This window comes from Gadus chalcogrammus, chromosome 2 (genome assembly GCF_026213295.1).
Source record: "Gadus chalcogrammus isolate NIFS_2021 chromosome 2, NIFS_Gcha_1.0, whole genome shotgun sequence".
Classification (NCBI taxonomy): domain Eukaryota; kingdom Metazoa; phylum Chordata; class Actinopteri; order Gadiformes; family Gadidae; genus Gadus; species Gadus chalcogrammus.
This window is the reverse complement of record NC_079413.1, coordinates 23,571,612-23,590,222: the sequence shown is the minus strand read 5'-3', so window position 1 is coordinate 23,590,222 and position 18,611 is coordinate 23,571,612. Positions and strand designations below refer to the sequence as shown.

The window sequence follows — 18,611 nt, the reverse complement described above, 5'->3', positions numbered from 1 at the left end:
CATAACGTGTTTTGCTCACGCATAACGATTCACACGCACACAAAACGTGTTTTACTCACGCAAAATGATTCACACACGCTCAGTGTGGTTTGCAAATACAAAACATCATTCACAAACTAAAGCATTTTGCTTCAGAAACAAATACAGTATGTTTTACACAAAGTACAAAAAAAAATCCTTCAAGTACACAAAACAATTCTACAAGTACGGAACACGAAAGCTGCGCGTGGATCGGAATGCATTTGCGCACGGATCGGATTGCATTTGCGTGAGGAACAGCAAGGCGGAAAATTAGTGCCAAAAGTCACGTGACAAATAAATGTCCTGTTATTCACACTACACAACAGCAGGTGGCGGTGTTGAGTCAGTTTAAGGCCGCCAGGACGATCTTTTTTCTCCCCAAAATCTTTATTTGATGCCGGCCAAACGTGTGTGGATTCAACTCCATACTATGCGACTTGCCGCCCCTTTGTCACGGAATCGTACGACACGGAGAAAAGCTAGTTTGGGAGATTAAATTGAACAAAATGAGCGGCCAACAGGTGAGTCCAATGGAAGTGTCGCCACTCTGTTTTGGCATCAAATAAAGATTTTGGGGAGAAAAAAGATCGTCCTGGCGGCCTTAAACTGACTCAACACCGCCACCTGCTGTTGTGTAGTGTGAATAACAGGGGATTTATTTGTCACGTGACTTTTGGCACTAATTTTCCGCCTTGCTGTTCCTCACGCAAATGCAATCCGATCCGTGCGCAAATGCATTCCTATCCACGCGCAGCTTTCGTGTTCCGTACTTGTAGAATTGTTTTGTGTACTTGAAGGATTTTTTTTTGTACTTTGTGTAAAACATACTGTATTTGTTTCTGAAGCAAAATGCTTTAGTTTGTGAATGATGTTTTGTATTTGCAAACCACACTGAGCGTGTGTGAATCATTTTGCGTGAGTAAAACACGTTTTGTGTGCGTGTGAATCGTTATGCGTGAGCAAAACACGTTATGCGTGAGCAAAACACGTTTTGCGTGTGTGCGGGGTTTTGGCATGAATCTAACTCCATATCCACTGTCTCCATTCCTTCGCCAGGACAGAAGGCTACAATGACATCAGGCAACATGAGCAGCGATGAAGAGAGGAGTATGAGAGAGTGCGAGCAGTACGTGCAGAAACACAACATCCAGCAGCTGCTGAAGGACTGCATCGTCCAGCTGTGCACCTCGCGGCCAGACCGGCCAATGGCTTTCCTCAAAGAAAACTTTGACAGACTGGAAAAGGTGAGGTGTCAATCATGAGCTGACATCTTGGGAGTCTCGTGTGCATTCTGCTCTGCTCTGAAGTCGGTTACCTTCGTATTGGATATTATATGCTGTTGTCTGAATGACCGATGTGCTGCTCTCACATTGCACTTGCTGCAGTTGTATGCTGTGATTTTGGTTTTTGATCATTTGGCGGGATAACTTCATATTAGTGTCCTCGTGGACTCACCAACCTTCTGGATTTTTAATTAACCATTTGACTAGCAACTGATATTGAAACAGGCAAAAATGATATTATATTACGCATGTAAAATGTTGATTTAGAAGCTTTTTTTTCGGGACCATTAGAACCGATTTAGATGGCTTAGAAATACAGACCATCTACAGTAACCTTTAAAACATACATATGTCTAAATAGTCCCGAGGTTTCACGATTGAATGCTGCAGTAAAAGTCCTCAAGGAGTGAGGGAATGGAAGCGCCCACTGACCGAGCGCTCCCCTCTGGGCCTCGGCCCGCGCCACCAGGAGGAGAGCATGCAGATGCTGCTGCAGCAGAAGGCCTCGGGCTCCCGCTCAGACTCCCGCTCGGAGGAGGTCTCCCCCCCATGAACCCCGTGGTGCGGGGGCGCCGCCGCCGCGGGGCCATCAACGCCGAGGCGTACAACGAGGAGGACGCCGCCTCCTACGTCAGAAAGGTCAGCCCCCGCCGCCGCCGCGCCTCACCGCTGTCGGAAACGCACCAGACATGAGCTGCGTGTCCTCGGATGCGATTGGTCAGGCCAGACCTTTGGTCGACTGACGGTCCAATCATGTATGATGTGTTTGTTGGTATGTGCGGTTCAGTGATGCCTCGTTTTGTGTGTCTCTTGCGTCGTTCAAACGGTTGAAGACGATCCCTTGGCATGTCAGGGTTTCCAGCAGCTGTCTGTAGGTTTGTCTCTACCAACAGATTTTACTTTTCACAATATGACGACAATGTCCTCGTCCGTTCACGTCAGCCTCTGCATTCAATTTGACGGAAACTATAGGCTGCTATTTGCCTTATGTATTATGATACAGACTAAAACAATATACCATAATTCATATTATAAATCAATTAAATCTATCAGTGGCTGGTCTCTGGTCAGAGAGCTCCGTTCTCTCGTTAGTCACACCTGATCGTGACTAAACCTTTCATCAATGGAGAGACTGTAGTCGTGTTTGACTGATTAACAATTTGGAACGCATGAATTTAGCAGAACAGCGAAAATTATACTGACAGAGAGAATCATTATCACCAGGACGGATGGTATGATATAACGGCTGCTGTTGAAACAGTTTGGCTTTTTGGATTATCTTTAATGTTTTCTCACCATGTTGCCAAACTTAAGAGGTTTTTCTTCTTATTTAGTGCGGTGTAGTTTCAGTCTACTAGAGTACGGTCTAGAATGTGCTTGGTTTTGAAAAGAAAATTAACAGAAAGGGTCAACGTGATAACACAAACTGTTTATCAAGCAAACAATAAGGACATAAATGTATGTCCTTATTTAAATAAAAAAGCAAAACATAACCGCATAATAGAGACAATCCCCCTTCCCACTATAGTTAGCCAGGTGATGATCATGTAGAATGTATTATTATTAGATAACAACTCTTCCAGTTTGTAACAAACATACTTAATTGCCATAGATGAATCAAGGAGCATAATTCTCAAACCGACGAGTTCAGCCTGCAATCTGATATCATCAGTGTCAGGAAGTGACAGTCGACACTCTTATCAGAGTGAAGACACTCTTATCAGATGTCTTCAGTTGACACACAGACTCACGGACGCATGCAAACACAAAAAATATAATTTTTCATTGAATATAAAGACACAACATACATAGGTATCAGAGACGTGTAGTGAGGCCCCTCGGCTGGTGAGGCACTGACTTTTTCAGAGTCAGATTTACAAATATATGAACCCAATTGTTATATAGTAGAAAAGGCGATTTCTCGTAGCACAGCCACACAGCCAGTCTTTTCGGCGGTACCACTCTGTTTGAAAAGACTGCGTTACTTTCTGTCCCGTAGTTTGAAGCAACCCGTTACACAGGCACAGAGGAGGGCACTCCAAAGGGTCATAAAGACAGCTGAGAGGATTACTGGGACCACACGTCCCTCCATGGACTTTATTTACAGTCAGCGCTGTCGGAAAAGGGCAGCGAGAATCATTAGAGACTCCCTCCACCCAGCTCACCCTCTACTCAATAACTAACATTGTAAATACAGACTCAGACACAGTAGAGCGGACGGTGTCATCACACACACAACAAGATTCTTCAATAGCTTCTTCCCTGCAACAGTGCGACTGATGGCATTAACAGAGAACATCTGAAAAATACAATGTGCAATATTGTATTTTACTTATTTATTTAATTTATTTATTTAAATATATCCTCACCACCCTACCCCCACTTCCTACGTGCAATAACGCTGCTACATGTGGTGTCACAGTATGGTTGCACTGCTGAATTCAATTTAATTTAATATGTATATACATTTTTTTATTTTAATCACTATCTACTGTGGTGCTCTCTGAAATGCAATGCACAACATGCAATTTGTCCTTATCTCAATTTTTACAACTTTTTATATTTTTTATTTCTCTCTCTCTCTCTCTCTCTCTCTCTCTCTCTCTCTCTCTCTCTCTCTCTCTCTCTCTCTCTCTCTCTCTCTCTCACAGCCTACAGACTAGGTGTTTTAATAGCTTTCCCATTTCTAGAACATAGAATATTCCCCATGTATTGCCTTGTTTCATTCTCAAACACAACAAAAAGCGGTTTCTGATTCGAGTATTTACATTTATGAATATGCCATTTAGCTTATAAAATAATAAGGTTTATAATAAAATATTGGTTTGCTTGACTAGAGGTGTAATTGAAGAAACCAAACAATACATGTTCAATACAACAAACAAGTGAAGTGAAGTGGCGAAGTGGATTGCAATCACGGGGACGCTATAGCTTTTCAATTTGAATAAAGGAACTCAAGAATTTGACAAAATGTTATTCTATTTTTATTGTAATAACTTTTGCAAATTTAATTGAGGATTGCATTGTCCCTTTGTATATTAAAACAAACTTTGAATAACGTATTTACAAATTACATTATAAAATTGCATAATGAATTGTCAATTGCATTGCCATTTGAATTTTGCTACATATATGCTTCCATAGTTGTCTTCTTTTAAGCAGTCAAGTGCACCACATCAGTTTGTTTATTTAAAAAAACATTTCTGACTGCAAACATGGAAGATAATGATTCAATAGCCAAACTCAGAAATTTCTCAAAACTGGACTTTCAATCAAAAAAATAGATAATAAATGATGGAAGACCAATGCCGGAGCTTAACAAGTTCAAAAGTTCAAAGGTTTTATTCGCCATTTGTGCATAAACCAGACAGTTCAAACACATTGGAATTCTTGTGCAGGGCTTCCCAAGTCGAGAGAGAGAGAGAGAGAGAGAGAGAGAGAGAGAGAGAGAGAGAGAGAGAGGGGGAGGGGGGGAGAGAGGGAGAGAGAGAGAGAGGGAGGGGGGGGAGAGAGAGGGGGAGGGGGGGAGAGAGAGAGAGGGAGGGGGGGGAGGGAGGGAGGGAGGGGGAGGGAGAGAGAGCACAATGAATAGTAATAATAAAAAGTTTTAAAAATTGAGATAAGGACAAATTGCATGTTGTGCATTGCATTTCAGAGAGCACCACAGTAGATGGTGATTAAAATTAAAAAATATATATACATATTAAATTAAATTGAATTCAGCATTGCAACCATACTGTGACACCACATGTAGCAGCGTTGTTGCACGTAGGAAGTGGGGGTAGGGTGGTGAGGATATATTTAAATAAATAAATTAAATAAATAAGTAAAATACAATATTGCACATTGTATTTTTCAGTTCTCTGTTAATGCCATCAGTCGCACTGCTGCAGGGAAGAAGCTATTGAAGAATCTTGTTGTGTGTGTGATGACACCGTCCGCTCTACTGTGTCTGAGTCTGTATTTACAATGTTAGTTATTGAGTAGAGGGTGAACTGGGTGGAGGGAGTCTAATGATTCTCACTGCCCTTTTCCGACAGCGCTGACTGTAAATAAAGTCCATGGAGGGACGTGTGGTCCCAGTAATCCTCTCAGCTGTCTTTATGACCCTTTGGAGTGCCCTCCTCTGTGCCTGTGTAACGGGTTGCTTCAAACTACGGGACAGAAAGTAACGCGGTCTTTTCAAACAGAGTGGTACCGCCGAAAAGACTGGCTGTGTGGCTGTGCTACGAGAAATCGCCTTTTCTACTACATAACAATTGGGTTCATATATTTGTAAATCTGACTCTGAAAAGGTCAGTGCCTCACCAGCCACGGGCCTCACTACACTTCTCTGATACCTATGTATGTTGTGTCTTTATATTCAATGAAAAATTATATTTTTTGTGTTTGCATGCGTCCGTGATTCTGTGTGTCAACTGAAGACATCTGATAAGAGTGTCTTCACTCTAATAAGAGTGTCAACTGTCACTTCCTGACACTGATGATATCAGATTGCAGGCTGCTCAGAATTAAAACATGCGACGTGTTTTTTCCAGCTGATATATCAGAGCCGACTCCTGAGAGCAGACGTATCTGAACCTGTCAGGGAGGAACCATGGCTACCATCTCTGAACCGGACCCTGGACTCTCTGAGGAACCTGGGGACACGTCTTTGGACCGGAGGGAGCGCAGGAAGAGAAGATTTGGTAGGTGCCCTTTTGAGAGGATTTAACATATAAAATGCATTTTCATCTGCATAAGTTTAAATTGTACTTTTTAGAAAAAGTTTTAAGTCAAATAGGCCGACCTGATGAACCAGTGACCGTATAGACAGATTTATTCTCCTAAATAAAGACATGTGTGTGTTTGAGACAAAAAGCTCGTATTTACCTTACTTGACGTGTGATTACGCCCATGAGTTACGGACTATTGATAGGCATCTCAAGTAGTTGTGTGTTTCCTGTTATATGTCCGTTATATACGTGGAACAGAGTGCAGAGTAACTTTAGGGAGCAGAGCACAAGTTTAGTTTTTTCATTACTTATTATTAATGGTAGTGCAACGTAACATTAGATTGACAATGGTTTTATTTAATCAACAATTTTTTGTTTTAATAATGGTGGCTCATTTAACTGAAGCGATATCAGGTGAACTTATGAATTTAACATAATTCTATAAAGTTTGTCATTAATATGAACATATCTCAAATTATCCCACACTGCATGTCCTCATATTTTCTGCGTGGGCCGATGTGAAAGACCCTGGTGACACGCAGGCCACATGTTGTCCCCCCTCCATTACTGTGTGTGTACGTATGTGATTCTGTGTGTATTACTGTATAACTATGAGCGCGTATATGTCAATAATGAGGGAATGATAACATGTATGCTAGAGACCAGTTCTTGCTCTGCTTAAGTGTGCTTTAAACATGAGAGCCACAGTACCAGTCATCACTTACTGAGGTGTTCTCAGTAGATGTCTTCAGGTGTTTCTTCAAGACGGGGAGGGATTCTGCAGACCGTAGTGAGTCTGGACTGTGAATGACAGCCACGCAGTATGAATATATCAGCGTGAAAATTACTCTGTGTGCGTGTACGTGTGCTTGAGTGCGTTCGTGAGTCTGTGTGCAGTAGAAGAAAAACATTTCCTTACACTGATGGTATCGGAGTGCACGCTGATAATTGGTCAGAATGAAATCAAGTGACGTTGTTTTTCAGCTGGTAGAGCAAAGAAGAAGGCTAAGTCCAGACGCCGTGGAAGCCGTCAGAGAGTAACAATGGTCACTGAGGACACGTCTTTGGACCGGGAGGAGACCAGGAAGAGAAGATTTGGTAGGTGCCCCTTTATACAGAATTTAAAAGAAATAATCCAGTCCAAAACAATGATCCAAAAAAGTATGATTTCCTCCAAATACATTTAAGATTTATGTTTATAAAACTTTTTTAGCCGAAGTGTGTGTGTGTGTGTGTGTGTGTGTGTGTGTGTGTGTGTGTGTGTGTGTGTGTGTGTGTGTCCTACCCCTGAACAGCTCTATGGTTTCACATCACTGTCATCGTGAGCATCGGACTGCTGAGTATTCTCCTCATCTCCCTGCGCTTCAGTGAGTCTCAATCATATCCTCCTAAATAGAATTACAATACAGTATAATCATATCATTGATTGTATTAATAGCAATGATAATGTTAAATATTGTTTTTGTTAGATTTAGTGATAATAATAGGGTTAGCACACATACACCGCACGCACACACATAAACACAGCATACACACACACAAACAATCCACACGCACGTGCACAAACACACACGCACATGCACACACACTGCACACACGAGTGTGCTGATGCAGACGTTTCAAGACAAGGGCAGCGCAGGACACCGCATACACACACACCACACACACATGCACACACGCACGCACACACATGCACGTGCATACACACACTGCACACACGCGGATGCAGATGTTTCAAGACAACGGCAAGATTGAGATAACAGCCCCGCCGTCGACACACTCTCCCACCTGAGCCTTATGTCCATCATAGACACTTTTTTGCAAAATGTTATTTTTCTTTAAACATTATCCACCACATTGAGCCTCCCGAAATGTCTTGTGATATTGAAATCCCCCCTCGCCCCCTGCCGACTGTATCAGTTGTTTTATTTTTCTTATGTTTTATGTGTAGGCTATGTGTGACTGTAGGCTACTGCTGCCTCTCTTGGCCAGATCACTTGAAGAGATGTTTAATCTCAATGACGCATTCTTCTGTTAACAATAAAAAAACATCTCTCACGTCAGGTAGCCAATGTACAATCTGTAATCTTGCCCTCACAACCCCCCCCCCCCCTTAAGGGTTAGGGTTATAGATATACAAATGCTGCAAACTTAAATTATTATGCTTGCTTCATGAAGTAAGGAGAAAATTATTATGCTTGCTTCATTACGTTATAGGTGAACCAATATGTTATTTGTTGTAACATTGTAGGCAAAATGTTATGACATTATGCGCTCAGAAATTAAATACATTATCGACCGGGGTTTCCATATTATAGCTATGGGTTTAAAAACAACTAGAGGTTGAGCGCAGGCAACGCACACACGGACACTCTAGTCTTACTTCTATATAATAGCAGGCCTGTCGCACCAGTCACTCAAGTTGGTCAGTGCGCACGTGCCAAGCAGCCTGCAGCTCTCACACACACCCACGCAAACGCATACATACAGCGCAAGTACACGGATACACACCGCACACGCACGCACATGCGCACAAACATACACGGAAGCACAGACACACACACACACAAACACACACGCGCTTGCACCCACACGCACGCGCACACACCGCACGTCAAGACAAAGGCAGCGACACACTCGCCCAGGTAAGAACACACACGCTCAGGTAAGAACACACACGCGCAGGTAAGAACACACACGCGCAGGTAAGAACACACACGCGCAGGTAAGAACACACACGCGCAGGTAAGAACACACACGCGACGGTAAGAACACACACGCGCAGGTAAGAACACACACGCGCAGGTAAGAACACACACGCGCAGGTAAGAACACACACGCGCAGGTAAGAACACACACGCGCAGGTAAGAACACACACGCGCAGGTAAGAACACACACGCGCAGGTAAGAACACACACGCTCACGCCCACACCGCAGCGACACTCGCCCAGGTAAGACGTTATGTTTTTAAACATCTTACTGCTATAAAATGGCAGGCCTGACGCACAAGTGAAGGAGCGTTCACACCAAACGCGAAGGGATGACATGATCTGTGCGTTCACACCAAACGCGAAGGTGCGACACGATTCAGTACAACTTCAACGTAGAGACGTGAAACGGGCACATTTTTCACTACAGAAAACCTGCGACAAGATTTTGATTTGCAGCGCGACACCTTTGCCCAGCACGGGCGAGCGCGTTGCCGTGGTTTTGCAGCTGACGCTGAGTTGAAATATTTCAACTTTGCCACGACATTCGCGTGATGACAGCCAATCAGCGTTCAACAGCATGGCCACTGAGTGACGCAACATAACAGCCAATCAGCGTTCTTCAGCGTGGCCACTGAGGGACGTAACGTAACAGCCAATCAGTGTTCAAGAGCATGGCCACTGAGGGGCGTAACGTAACAGCCAATCAGCGTTCATCAGCGTGGCCACTGAGTGACGTAACGTAACAGCCAATCAGCGTTCTTCAGCGAGGCCACTGAGGGACGTAACGTAACAGCCAATCAGTGTTCAAGAGCATGGCCACTGAGGGACGTAACGTAACAGCCAATCAGCGTTCATCAGCGTGGCCACTGAGTGACGTAACGTAACAGCCAATCAGCGTTCTTCAGCGAGGCCACTGAGGGACGTAACGTAACAGCCAATCAGCGTTCTTCAGCGTGGCCACTGAGGGGCGTAACGTAACAGCCAGTCAGCGTTCTTCAGCGAGGCCACTGAGGGACGTAACGTAACAGCCAATCAGCGTTCAACCGGCCAACCGTTCCCCGCAGTGCCGTCCGGGGTGAACCGCAGCATGGAGGAGAAAGGGATTGTTGCCGTTTGCACTCCCGGAGCTCTGTATCTAATAGTGTATAATATTATATAATTCAATGTGTTATATTACGGCCAAAAGCTGCGTGAGCCTCCGGACGGCCGTAGCGCGTAGGGCTTGGGCTTCGAGGGGTTTGTTTACTGGCGTTGCTATGGTTACCGGTCTTGCGCGTTCCAACGGTTTAGCGGTGGTATCTAATAAATCGCTGTCTGATCAATACTTCATTCACTGCCTCTTCCGTGGTCATTACGATATTATGGACCGACTGCGTCTGGTTCTCCGCCGTCCCTCCCTCTTCCACAACAGGTAGAGACATGCTACGGTGGTTATCTCGGCCGTGGTTGAGAATGAATTGGCATGAAGCTCCGTTGGCGGGCAAAAGATGCTTGCTTCATAACGTGAAGAGAAAATTATTATGCTTGCTTCATTACGTTATAGCTGAACCTGAATGTTATACGTTGTAACATTATAGGCAATATGTTATTATATTATGTGCTCAGAAATGTGTTACATTATCGACTGGGGTTTCCACATTATAGCTATGGGTTTAATTACAACTAGAGGCTGAGCGTGCAATGCGCGCGCTCAACCTGTAATAATAGCAATGATAATGATCATTATTGTATTTGTTAGAATTTGTGTTAGGCCTACTAATATGAATAATTGTAACAATAGCAATAATGATAGTGATAACTGTAGTTATTGCTATTTTAATTAGTATTAATATTATGGACTTTGTGTTTGGTTGGCTGTGGGTCCTGTGATGCTTAGTGACGATGTCGTTCTGTTTTAGAGCTCATATCTTCTGTATTCCTCTGTCCTGTCCTAGACTCACCGTCACCCTGGATAGAGGGGAGAGAGAACTTACTGGATGAACTCGGTGAGGGTTTTATCAAAGTTATTAAATCAATAACGTCATTAACATTCATTTCAAAAACACCCTCTGCTTCTGTGATTCATATTGTGGTCTACTTAGGTCAGGTTTCTATTGTCGTCTATTCAAAGATTCAAGATTCAAGATTCAAAAAGCTTTATTGTCTAGTATGTTGCCATACTAGAAAATTGTCTTTTGACTGAAGGCTTGGAGGTGTGTGTGTGTGTGTGTGTGTGTGTGTGTGTGTGTGTGTGTGTGTGTGTGTGTGTGTGTGTGTGTGTGTGTGTGTGTGTGTGTGTGGTTGTGTGTGTTGTGTGTGTTGTGTGAGTTCTTTGAGGAATGAGTGTTCTGTGTGTGTACAGCTATGGGGATGAATGATTTTTTGTAGATTTTTTGTTTTTATTGAGGTCATGCTTCTATGTGGTCTGTTAAGGTCAGGTCTCTGGGTTGTGTGTCCGTAACCAAGACCGTAAGATAAGCAGTTCTCTGTTTGTTCAGGATGTTCTTTTACATTCAACAGATGAATTGACACTTCAGGGCTGGATGCTTCACGACAAGAGTCTCTACCGTGTTTCTACTACTAAGAAGGGCTGGAGGGCCAGTAGAGAAGACTGCCAGAAGAGAAAGGCAGACCTGGTGGTCATCAACAGCAGAGAAGAACTGGTGTGTGTGTGTGTGTGTGTGTGTGTTGTGGTAACCCGCTACCCAAATGAGCCGGGTTCCACGGACAAACGACACTTTGGTGTGCTGGATAAGCCATGGCAGGCATTTATTCAACAATCAACTTAAATCAATCAAACAAGGAAGGAGTCGCGGTCTCTAGGGCCTCCGTGGGCCTCTAGGCTCTCTCGCTGCCACGAGCCCTTCCTTCCTGCACCCGACCCGTGCTGTGCTGTGCTGTGCCTCCTTTTAAAATGGCTCCTCCGCTTTCGGCCAGGTGTCCCCCAATCACCCTGATTGGGGAGCCGAAAGGGCTGCTCTTCGTCGCCGGCTGGTGGGTGGGGGTGGTATACCCAGTCCTTAACAGTACCCCGGGCCCGTCCAGGCCGAGGTTTCCGTGGCGGGATGCCACTGTGTGTGTGTGTGTGTGTGTGTGTGTGTGTGTGTGTGTGTGTGTGTGTGTGTGTGTGTGTGTGTGTGTGTGTGTGTGTGTGTGTGTGTGTGTGTGTGTGTGTGTGTGTGTGTGTGTGTGTGTGTGTGTACTTTGTGGTCATGACAACAGATGCTATTACCTTTGGAAACAGGCGTTTGTCAGCAGAATGGTGGGTTCTTCCTGGATTGGACTGAGTGATCGAGAGAAGGAGGGGACCCACAAGTGGGTGGATGGTACCCCCATGACCTCAAGGTAAGACTGAAGACTCTGTTCAGCAGCATCTCTTCTCTGAGAGTGACAGACTGACCTCCACTGTCTCCTCCTCGTGGTTCTCAGTTGGAGACACGTTAAACCACGCGATGACGGCGGAGCAAGAGACTGTGTCGTAGCAGGGGAGGACGGCTGGTCTGAAGAGCCGTGTAACAGACTGCACCACTGGATCTGTGAGAAGGTCCTAGACCTGGATCATCTGGAGGCTGAGCGGAACAAAGAGGGTCCGTAGACTTTGTTTGTGTTCATGAGTGGAGAACGGTTCCTCCTTTCTGTTATCTGTGCCGTAGATACAGTAAATACACTCTTTAAGAGTTGAAAGGTTGTTGGATGTGCTTCTACTGAGGTCAGGTTTCTATTGTGGTCTACTAAGGTCAGGTTTCTATTGTGGTCTACTAAGGTCAGGTTTCTATTGTGGTCTACTGAGGTTAGGTTTCTATTGTGGTCTACTGAGGTCAGGTTTCTATTGTGGTGTACTGGGGTCAGGTTTCTATTGTGGTCTCCTAAGGTCAGGTCACACGGGTCAACCCTTTCTGGGTTCACCTGCACTAGTTTCTATTGGAGCTGCTGAACGGTTTTGCGTTCTCCTCCACAAGCTCCGCCCCCGAATCGTTAATCTCTTCGTGGAGTGACTTCCCCTCCCTGGGTAATCTTTGTAGACACTGCTGTGATACTCAATCATGTATGAAAAGGCAGGCCAGAATACTGGGTGTGAATCCCCTGGTCGCCCTCTAGTGGACAGGTGTCAGGAGAGAGTGAAGGGAGTGTCTGACGCTGCATCTCTAGATCCGTGTTGTAGACGTTCACTCCTCTCCTCCTGGTTTCTTCAGGTTCAGTGATGCCCACGGAGGAGGAGGAGGCCCCCAGCATCACAGAGTTCCACTCCTCTACCCACGTGTTGCCCGTGGGCCAAACGGCCCGCTACACCTGCCACGCCGGCGGCACGCCGGAGCCCACAGTAGAGTGGCTCCACAACGGCAGGCCCCTGGAGAGGGACGGCACAGACGACCAATCAGAGGCCTGGGTGGAGAGGGGCTTCCTCTTCGTCAGAGGTGGGAGGTACGGCGTGAACACGGTCTGCTGCATGGCGAGCAACAGTGCTGGCACGGCCAATCACAGCGCTGAGCTGCTTGTCTTGGTAAGTCCTGGATCCAAGGAGAGACGTTTGTTGATATATTCATCCTATTTTTAATTGATCACTTATGTCCCTGCTTGTTTATATTGTGTTATAGATCTATCACTGTTTGTTCATTGTTCATTGTTATTGTCTTAATGTATGCACCTTACTCACCAAGCCAGATTCCTGGTTGGTGTAAAACCCTTCTTGGCAATTAAATCCTTTCTGATTCTGATTCTGATTGTTTTCATAACATTGTTGTTGATGTATTCATAATATTGTTGTTGATGTTTTCATAACGTCATTGTTGAGGTGTGTGTATCTATGTATGTGTACATATGTATATGTATGTATGTGTTCATATCTATGTATATGTACACAGAGCGCAGGAGAACAGTACTAGTGATGATGATGATGATGAGGATGAAGAGCGGTTCAGCAGCTCATCATGTCTGGTTCTCCCTCAGATGCCTGTGACCTCACACTGGACCCCAACACGGCCAACAGAGAACTCTCTCTGTCTGAGGACAACAGGAAGGTGACGGTGGTTGGAGCGGACCAGTCGTATCCGGATCACCCAGACAGATTTGACTCATGGCCCCAGGTGTTGGGTAGAGAGGCTCTGACTGGCCGCTGTTACTGGGAGGTAGAGAGGAAAGGACAGGTTGTTATAGGAGTGACATACAGAGGAATCACAAGGAGAGGACGGGGTGGTGACAGCAGGCTTGGACGGAACAACAAGTCCTGGGGTCTTGATTGTCGTGATGGTGGTTACTATGCCCACTACAACGGTAGACAGACAACCCTCCCTCTCCCCCCCGCTGGCTCCACCAGAGTAGGAGTGTATCTGGACCGGCCTGCTGGCTCTCTGTCCTTCTACAGAGTGTCCCCAGGTGGAGGAGGGTCCTCAGACACACTGACACACATCCACACCTTCTGGTCCTCCTTCACCCAGGAGGACCTCCTCCCGGGGGTGAGGGTATGGGGGGGGGGGTCAGCCTCTCTGTGTCGGCTGTAGAAAGAGAGCCAGTGGCAGCGGGGGGCGTCTCGGTGGTCCCTCAGTTGTAGAGAAATGGGAGAGGGGGGGGTCTGCGGGGTGCCTCAGGGGTGGAGGGGGGAGGGTGGAGGGTGGAGAGGGGGGAGGGGGGGTGGAGGGAGGGGGGAGGGGTGGATGGGGGAGGGAGGGGGTGGAAGGGGGAGGGTGCAGGGGGGGCACTTTGCACACACACAAATACACACGCACACATACGCATGCAAACACATACACACACACACACACATATACAAACACACACCGACACACACACACAGACAGACACACACACACGTGCTCACACACAAAAACAAACCTACATAAAAACACACATACTGAGAGGACTGACGACTCAGTGTCTCTGTGGCAGTTATAGTCTCTCTCTCTCTCTCTCTCTCTCTCTCTCTCTCTCTCTCTCCTCTCCCTCTCCTCTCTCTCTCTCTCTCTCTCCCTCTCCCTCTCCCTCTCCCTCTCCCTCTCCCTCTCTCTCTCTCTCTCCCTCTCCCTCTCCCTCTCCCTCTCCCTCTCCCTCTCCCTCTCCCTCTCCCTCTCCCTCTCCCTCTCTCTCTCTCTCTCTCTCTCTCTCTCGCTCTCGCTCTCTCTCTCTTCTGGTATAGCATGATAAACCATGAAAAGGCTTTTAAGGTCTCCCATAGTAAGATAAGTAAGGAATAATCACAGAGAGGCCGGGCAATAAACAGTTTGATATGCCCGGCTCGTGGACGGCTTACCGCCCGAGACGAAGTCGAGGGCGGTAACCTTCCGCGAGCCGGGCATATCAAACTGTTTATTGCCCTGCCTTGAGGTGATTATTCCGTTTATTCTACTTCACGCCGGCCAACATAATAAAACAATTCAAATACTTTAATAATTAGCCTTTTTCTTATTCGTATTGCATGCTTATTAAATGTATGCTCTGTTTAAGTTCTTCTCCCTCGAAAAGTAGTTCCCTTTAGAACTACGGTGAATAACGTTAGCTCAACTGTAGGTAACGCGTTTCTATAGCAACCACACAAGGTTGCAACTGATCACTAGTTTAACAACGTAGTTGTTGCATTCGTATCAAGTCAGCTTTAATGACGATCGATCAAACATGCACTCCTTGGTTTATTTTTTACAACGGACCTCATGTTTGAAATGTATGTGATAAAACGATACAAGGGGCGTATTGATCTACTGTGCTCAGTCAGCAGCAAGTAGAACCGACAAGTCAGCGGGCAATATGCCGGATTAATGCACCCCTCCCAGCCAATCAGAATCGAGCATTCTTAAATGAAGAAGAATAAGCACATTTATTACTTGAAATGTACATAAAATACCTATTGATGGTCAATCTTTATATATTTTCAGACTTCACCAGTTTAAGTCTTAAGGGCTCTTATATCATCATTTTTGTCATAATCCTGATTTGCGACCTGATTTAAAGCAGATGTTATGTTTTATTCATAATAACCAAGATGTCTATGGGATAATGTTGCATGTTGTAAATGACTTTAAACTGAATCTTGATTTTTTGTGTTCTGTTGGGAACCAAGCGGCCGCAGAACATGTTCAGTTATTAAAGATATGTGCACACCTGTTGATGATTTGTAAAGTCTGCTGCTTCTATTGTTTTAGTCCTCGTGTTTATTGTGTTCATGTAAGGGACTATTTTTCTGTCTTTTTTGTTAATGAAGCATAATTGTAATAAACAACTCAGTGGATCCAACTGAATGTTCTCGTGTGTTCAGCCGATGATTTCTTGTTTTATTAGTGAATAATGCTTCCATAAGTGCCTTAATAATAATATATATAATCAGAAATTATACATAAAACAAATGTTATTCCGATTTTATTCTGGGACCTCCTCCCTGGGTTTTGGTTGGGGGGGGGGGGGGGGGGGGGGGGGGGGTGCCTCAGTGCCTCTGTGTCGGTTGTAGAAAGAAACCACAGACAGACGGCCGGACACTCTCTCACTGCCCTTCTTCCTGTTCTGTTGGGTAATATCCTACCCATGATGCTTTGCGCGAGAATATAGACCTGATTGGATGAGGCTATTATATGTGAAATGAACAAGAATGCTAAAATCAATACATTTCAAAATAATTTCACACTTAAAAAAAAAAAACTGACGAAAAACGCAAATGGCATATCCATATTTGACTCCTTTTTGGCTTCCAGACTGACTATCTGTCTATCTGACCCCGGATCTGCCGGCACCAGAACATTACATTGCAGCAGCCAGGGATAAACATAGTATACATAGTATACATAGTATGCATAGTATACAGTGGTACAAAGGAAGACAAGTATGCTTACCAATTATATTCAAATGCCTTTATTTATGAAGTTGCTTGTTGCTTGATGCAGAATGATGTAATGAAGCTATGCATGAGGATTTTTAAATGTAAGCGATATTTTTGTATAACAGTGATGGTAAATACTTTGACAACAACAAACCCTGTATTCTTTTTTGGCCAGACGTTTCCAATATAATAGATTTCATAAAAAGAAATATTGGATAGTTATAGGATTACGGTTTCTACTATATGTGTAGGACTACTGCAAAAATGAGAAAGCACCATTTTATATGGACTCAAGTAACTGATAAACCATTGAGGGCTGGGGAACGTCTAACTTGCATGGATTTCTATTGTCCCCCATTGCTCCACCGAGACACACCCCTCTGCCTTCACTCCTCCCTTCGCTGTAATCTCTGCCACTTCCTTCACCTCCTCCGTCAGACACTGCTCCATTCGTGTTGACTGCCCAGAGTCCACGGATTTGATCTCAGGAAAATAACCTCCACCTCCACCTCCACCTCCACCTCCAGGCACCCGTGAGCATGACCTCCTTCAAACGTTCCTTTGCCTCATGAGTTTGTTAGATGTTGTTGTTGTCAAAGTCCATGGTTTTGCTATTGTTCCAGAGCTCCGTGCTGTTATCCATGTCGTAACTTGATTACGCGGCCCAAGCCCTGAACCAGGTGGCCTGAGAACAGAAGCATTCATTGTTTAAATGGGAACGCAAGTGAACTGGAGAGAACGTCGTAGAACAGCCGTACGTCTTGCATGATATGCAAAAATATGCATTGATGGAATTCTATCTGAATTGTTGATATTTCACCATGCGGTCGCTACATGGTCAGGTGATTGCAATTGTAGACAGGATGTATCCAGAGAACAAGGCTGGTCCCATGTCCACTAGCCAGGATGTGTTTCCCTTAGAAGCAAGGAAGTTCGTTCGACGCTCAGCTGTGGGGCAAAAATCATGGCATGTTTGTATAGTAGAAAGACCACGATAATAAAGGCAATATTGACCAAGGGAGGTTTGGACGCAGGATCCAAAGTACTAAAATACACATCAAATTAGGTCATTCCATTAAAAGTATGTACACACAATTTTGTATTGCTCCAAAGCAGCCGACCATCGCAGTTCCAACTCGTCTGTCAATACAAAACGAAAAACAAACACTTGTACAACGTAACAAACTGACGCTCGGTCTCCTCTTATCTTGTCTTATGATAGGCATCAGCAGCGATCGCCACGCAGGCCACTCCCTTCTCGACCGCATTCTTCTGCGGGTTGAGACATGTCCCTGTACAGCTTCGGCCTGGAGCCCTTGTCCTGCCACGCCTGGAACAAAGACAAGACGCGTAGGTGAAACAGGTTGCCTCTATGGTAGATCCTGTTTGCACACACACACACACACACACACACACACACAGACACACACACACACAGACACAGACACAGACACAGACACGCACACGCACACACAGACACACACACACACACACGCACGCACACACACAGGCACGCACGCACGCACGCGCGCGCGCACACACACACACACACACACACACACACACACACACACACACACACACACACACACACACACACACACACACACACACACACACACACACACACACACACACACACACACAGGTATGCAAGCACTAGCTATGCTTTCTCCAAACTCTATAACCAAAGAATTCCGTTTCTAGAAGATGGGGCTCAAACCTTGAGGTTGTGTTCCTCTCTCCTTGTCTTCAAGTAGCCATGAAGGGTGCGGGGGAATAGAGTGAGAGTGCAGGGAATGGAATTTGAAAACCCTATTTGGTTATTTTCAATGGTACTTAGTGGTACGTAGTACAGAAGGTGGAGGGAGGGGGGGGTAATATATGAGTATTGTATGCATTGTCACACCATGTGGACCTTGTGAATAAACCAAGAAACAAATTGCAGTGCTAAGAGAGCATATATCTGGTATCACAATGGAGAGAGAATATAAATGGTATCTAACTATTTCCTACTCATATCATTTAACTCATTCAAGTATCATTCTTGTTGTTGGGAAGTGACCAAAAACGTAACCATCAAAGAATCAATCGGTATTTATT

The 18,611-nt window shown here is 45.1% G+C and overlaps 2 protein-coding genes across 3 annotated transcripts in view; both read left to right on the top strand.

The window, feature by feature from the left end:
• Positions 1-1,181: 1,181 nt before the first annotated feature.
• Positions 1,182-13,199, top strand: LOC130401462 (NKG2-D type II integral membrane protein-like; the record flags this gene model as incomplete). The annotated part of the gene is made up of 9 exons (XM_056605231.1): positions 1,182-1,265; positions 5,843-5,992; positions 7,004-7,117; positions 7,315-7,386; positions 10,666-10,716; positions 11,231-11,373; positions 11,955-12,055; positions 12,140-12,297; positions 12,904-13,199. Coding segments are annotated over exons 2-9 (1,026 nt in total), but the record flags the coding sequence as incomplete, so codon positions are not given.
• A 3,726-nt stretch (positions 13,200-16,925) lies between these two features.
• Positions 16,926-18,611, top strand: part of zgc:86896 (uncharacterized protein LOC415190 homolog) — a 6,653-nt gene continuing 4,967 nt past the window's right edge. The window contains exons 1-3 of one of the 2 annotated variants that reach the window (XM_056605198.1): positions 16,932-17,041; positions 17,132-17,262; positions 17,731-17,858. In XM_056605198.1, coding sequence (XP_056461173.1) covers positions 17,795-17,858 — 64 coding nt within the window. In that variant the 5' untranslated portion in view covers positions 16,932-17,041; positions 17,132-17,262; positions 17,731-17,794. Of the gene's footprint in view, positions 17,042-17,131; positions 17,263-17,730; positions 17,859-18,611 lie in introns of both variants that reach the window. The other variant, XM_056605189.1, reaches the window with a different exon arrangement.